Here is a 5,080-nt window from a genome sequence, read left to right on the forward strand (position 1 = left end):
AAATTGGTAGTTGAGAAAAGGTTCTTTGGCTGTGACTACTCATTTTCAATACCGATAATTGTGCTCTACAATGATCACACAAATGGAATTATAAATAGAAAATATTGTATCTCTACTGATCAAAATTCATAGTTTAACCTTTTAAATTCGTAGTTGAACATTTTGAATTCATATTCAAACCAGTTCATTTCATAGTCAAATTTCACTGACCGACATGACAATACTACATAATGTACTTGTCTGCATTTCATAGTTGACCTTTTTGAATTCATAGTCAAACCAGTTCATTTCATAGTCAAATTTCACTGACCGACATGACAATACTACAGAATGTACTTGTCTGCATTTCATAGTTGACCTTTTTGAATTCATAGTCAAACCAGTTCATTTCATAGTCAAATTTCACTGACCGACATGACAATACTACGGAATGTACTTGTCTGCATTTCATAGTTGAAATTTTTGAATTCATAGTCAAACCAGTTCATTTCATAGTCAAATTTCACTGACCGACATGACAATACTACAGAATGTACTTGTTTGCAGTTTATAGTTGAACCTTTTGAATTCATAGTCAAACCAGTTCATTTCATAGTCAAATTTCACTGACCGACATGACAATACTATAGAATGTACTTGTCTGCATTTCATAGTTGAACTTTTTGAATTCATAGTCAAACCAGTTCATTTCATAGTCAAAAGGAATTATCCGTAATATGATTTATTCTATAAATGGGTGTCACTCATTATGAAAAAATTTAACTGAGAAAGTACCTCCGATTTAAAAGAATAAGAAGGCTAATGGCATACTGCAATTGCGGAGGAGAACGTATCGTTAGGATTTCGGGTACAGCTAAAAACCCAGGAAGATTGTTTTACGCTTGCCCGTATTTGGTATCATGTTCTTACCCTCATTCAAATTTAAACCCTCGTGTTTACATCACACAAATTTATTTTCTTACTGTGAATATTAAATTTAACAGGGACCAAAATGCGGGTTTATCAGTTGGGTTGATGAAGAGAAGGACCAATCTTCTATGGTAATAGCTAAAGTAGCTAACTCTAATAAGCTCTTTCAATCAGAAAATAAGAAGTTAAAGATAGCGTTGGTTTGTAGTTGGGTGTTGTTCTTGGTAGTTCTTGTTTACAAGTTGTAAGCTTTTCAATATTGTTTTTATGGTTTTGAAGTTGTTAGGTCAATAAATTGTTGTATTTGTAACGTTGTTTAATGTTGTAGTCGTTCTTATGTTGTATGTATTGATAAGCAATTAGTAGGTCCTTAAATTGTTGTAATTGTCGTAACGTTATATTTTTTGTCATCCGTTGAGTAAACTCTAAAAATTAACTAATAATGAAATCCAACATTAATTTGTATATACATTTATATAATCCAACTACAGAGGAGCAAGACTAGACCCCCAAATAATTTTTGCCATCCGGAGACGGAACTCTAAAGCTGCGTTCTTTGGGTCAATAAGAACACGTATTGGTTGACCTGAAACCAATTGCTCCATAAACATACAAAGAAAAACACCGCAATCTCCCAAATGACTACTTTGTTGGGGAACGTTTTCTTCATAAATGAATTGCATATTCAATGGAATCCTTGGGATGTTCCTCCGGGCCCAATACTTAATCTTGTCCAAATAATTTGCCACCCGACGTTCAAATTTGGAAAAGATTCCTTCGGATTGGAATTTTTCATAAGCACCTCTACCAAGACTGTCATAAATATGCACTTCCATTGACGCTAATCGTAGTTCCCCAAATAGCCAATGATTAGGGGATGAATGAATCGGCAATAAGACTTGTATAAGGATCAGAAAATAAAATTATGTTTATTTACATCACAATACAAAAACATCACAATACAAAAACATAACAAAAAAAATGATATTATTTTCAATATAAACTATTAAGTTTACCGTATCAACATCCCACCAAGCAACCATGAAGTTGGGGTACGTAGCAATACCAGCCATAAACGCCCTCCAGTCCTGTCCTTCTTCCAAAGCATGAGAAACAAAAAAATTTGGAGGCATTATTGTATGTCGGTCGCTCTCAAACCGTCTCTCTATCAAAAGTCGGTACCAAATGGTTATATGCTGCACACATGATACTTTTGTTATTGACTAAAAAACAATTAACTTTTAAAAGAATTAATTAACAATTTATTTACCGCTGACTCCAACCATCCGTCGTGTGTATGCCCAAACAATGAGCTCCAAAAATCTCTATCTAACACGAAATTAAACAAACGATGTTGCACATCGTATGAATGCAATACATAATTTTGGATGACATCATCACCGCCTGCTACGTAAGGTTGCAGGCGCAACATGGAGAAGTCATGAGCAACACCAAAAACTGGAGGAGGAACGGGGCTTGTTGATTTCATATCAACCTTCTTTTTTGTTCTTCTTTTTTGCTTCGGTGTCGTGTGCAACTAAAAACAATATTCAAATGTTTAAATCTATATCTTTCAGATAATTCACATAAACATAAAATCATCAGTTTATAAATAAAACGAATACCTCGGTGTAAGGAGGGCACAAATATTGTGATGGTTTTCGACTCCTCGGTTTATCGGGTGTAACTTCTTTGTCATCATCATCATCATCAAAATAATCTACATTTCCCGTTATTATTAGTTCGTCTTCATCCGGCACATCATCATCAAATTTGTTCCCTGCATTGTCATTTCTCTCCTCCCACTCCTACATTAAAAATAATACTTTATACTTAATAACGAAATACACATAATTTAATAAGCAATAATATCTAAATAAACAAAATATTTATATTAATGTAACTATAATAACCTCTTTAACTTCACTATAATCGTTTACTTCAAACACATCATCATCAAATTTGTTCCCCGCATACTGAGTACTCTCCTCCAACACCTACATGAAAAATATAACTTTTTACTTAATAACAAAATACACTTTATTAAAAAGTAATTATTAAAATCGTAAAGGTAACATCTATAACAACCTTGTCGTCTTGAGTATCACCAAAAACATTTTGAGTTGTATTGTTTTTATTCATCACTTCATCTTGCACAACCTATATTTTCAAATATAAAATATGAACACAGGTATTCATATATGTTAATAAAATTTAATAAATAATGTAGCGTGTAACTAACCTGTTCATCATAATTTCTTTGTGACACTGTCGTATCATCAAAAAAAATGTCGTTTCAAAATTGGTCATTATTCACTTCTTCAACAAAAACCTCTGTAGGTTGTCGGTTCATAAACACATGCTGCTCCAGTGCATGTAGCCGTTTCAACACCTCGTCTAGCTTGTGTTTCCCACTGCCCCGACCTCTACCATGAGAGCGACCACTGGACGACATACTAGACGAAGATTCGTCTTGTCTCCTAAAATGGTCCCGTACTGGGGATGGAACTGCTTTCCCTTCACCATATACATACTCTTGAAATGACATATAATAAAAAGATGTCATCTCACCATCACCCGGTAACATGTTTTGTCTTGGTGGTAGCCCCTCCTAAAAAATTAAACATATTAAAAATACATATAAAAGTATAATAATCAACTTTATTAATAATAAACGAAATATTTTTAAACCTGCATCTTTGACCAAATCTTGTTCACGTCAACCCATTTCAATTTTTTTGTTCCACTCCATCTTTTCATCCGAGGCAAATCTTTATTTTTTCTCGATGCAAATCCACATGCACGAACAGCCGGAATCATCTCATATATCCATATCTACAATTTTTTACAATTACAGTAATAAAAGTTAAAATTAAAATAAAAAACATAACAATAAAACAATTTAAATATAAGAAAATTTTTATACCCTTATTGGAGCCGTAAATCCTGAGACGGAATACTTTAAAGTTTGACCACGCTCAGGAAGTGATAAATAATTATGTATCTTATTCCACGTATTCTCAAGGTCAACATAAGTAAAATCTCATAGATAGCTACCCCAAGCGAAGCTAACAAAACAAAAAAAACAAAATTGATTATTATATAATTTATAACTTGTAAAGAAAATATACCTATTCCAGAGATCCAAATTCTCAGCCAAATAAAACCAATCTTGTGGCACCCGATCGTTAACTTCTTTGCCCAAAAAACCTTCACACAAAATGTATATCAAACATACTCTAACTGCATCAAGGTCGTCAAGTGCTAGGAATGTTTGATTTAAAATTAAACTTTTCAGGTCGCCGATTTTCACCGAACTATTAGTATGGTCCGGAAATAGCCGTTCACGCAGTAAACATCTTTTTTTACTGCTTATTAATTTTTCCGACCCTTTTCTCCCAATGTTTTCTGGATACTCCCCAAAATTGAAGGCGGTAATCAAACAAAACTCTTCCGGCCCATAAACCGTTTTGGTATTGCCTACTCGAAAATATAAACGTTTTATTCCATCTGGATATAAAACAGGGTCCGGCCGGATCTGATGAAGGAACATTTTATGAAACAATAAAGCGTCCCCTTGTAAACAAGGGACATCAATAAAATAGCCAAAGACGGTATCTCTGAAAATAGCACGTCGGGCATCATCTAAAACTTCAAATACTTCCCATATGTTACCGCCAGAGCCTTTTAGGTTCGCAAAGGCTTTCGTATTCATTAAACTAAATTCATGCTGCAAAAAAAACACAAAAACAAATTAGATAACTAAAAAATATATTTTTTTTAAATATATGATTACGAACTGCAAATAATATATTGCCGATAAAAAACAATAACATACACATTTATAAACAATTTTCCAAGTTATACAACAAATATATTTACGATAGAAAACAATATCATACATAATTATATAAATATTTTATTACACATATTTTCAACTATATTTTCAACTTAAACGACAAATATATCAACGACAAATTTTCAACTTAAACGACAAATATATAAACAATTTTCCAAGTTATACAACAAATATATTTACGATAGAAAACAATATCATACATAATTATATAAATATTTTATTAAACATATTTTCAACTTAAACGACAAATATATCAACGACAAATTTTCAACTTAAACAAATTTTCAACTTAAACGACAAATATATAAACAA

The 5,080-nt window shown here is 32.4% G+C and overlaps 1 protein-coding gene across 1 annotated transcript; it reads right to left on the reverse strand.

Annotated features, from left to right (window-relative positions):
- Window positions 1–3,189: 3,189 nt before the first annotated feature.
- LOC111879655 (uncharacterized) lies at window positions 3,190–4,658 on the reverse strand. The gene is made up of 2 exons (XM_052767475.1): window positions 4,041–4,658; window positions 3,190–3,977 (listed from the first exon to the last, which is right to left on the reverse strand). Exons 1-2 carry the CDS (start codon window positions 4,622–4,624, stop codon window positions 3,953–3,955), a joined length of 609 nt encoding a protein of 202 aa, XP_052623435.1. The 5' UTR covers window positions 4,625–4,658; the 3' UTR covers window positions 3,190–3,952.
- Between the last annotated feature and the right edge of the window lie 422 nt (window positions 4,659–5,080).

The sequence above is a fragment of the Lactuca sativa genome, chromosome 9, assembly GCF_002870075.4.
Source record: "Lactuca sativa cultivar Salinas chromosome 9, Lsat_Salinas_v11, whole genome shotgun sequence".
Classification (NCBI taxonomy): Eukaryota; Viridiplantae; Streptophyta; class Magnoliopsida; order Asterales; family Asteraceae; genus Lactuca; species Lactuca sativa.

Excerpts from the sequence above, each read along its gene's own strand:
- LOC111879655 (XM_052767475.1), bottom strand. The coding sequence starts at position 4,624 with ATGAATACGAAAGCCTTTGCGAACCTAAAAGGCTCTGGCGGTAACATA. Across the intron at positions 3,978-4,040 it reads AATTTGGATCTCTGGAATAG|CTTCGCTTGGGGTAGCTATC; the intron begins GTATATTTTCTT and ends TTGTTTTGTTAG.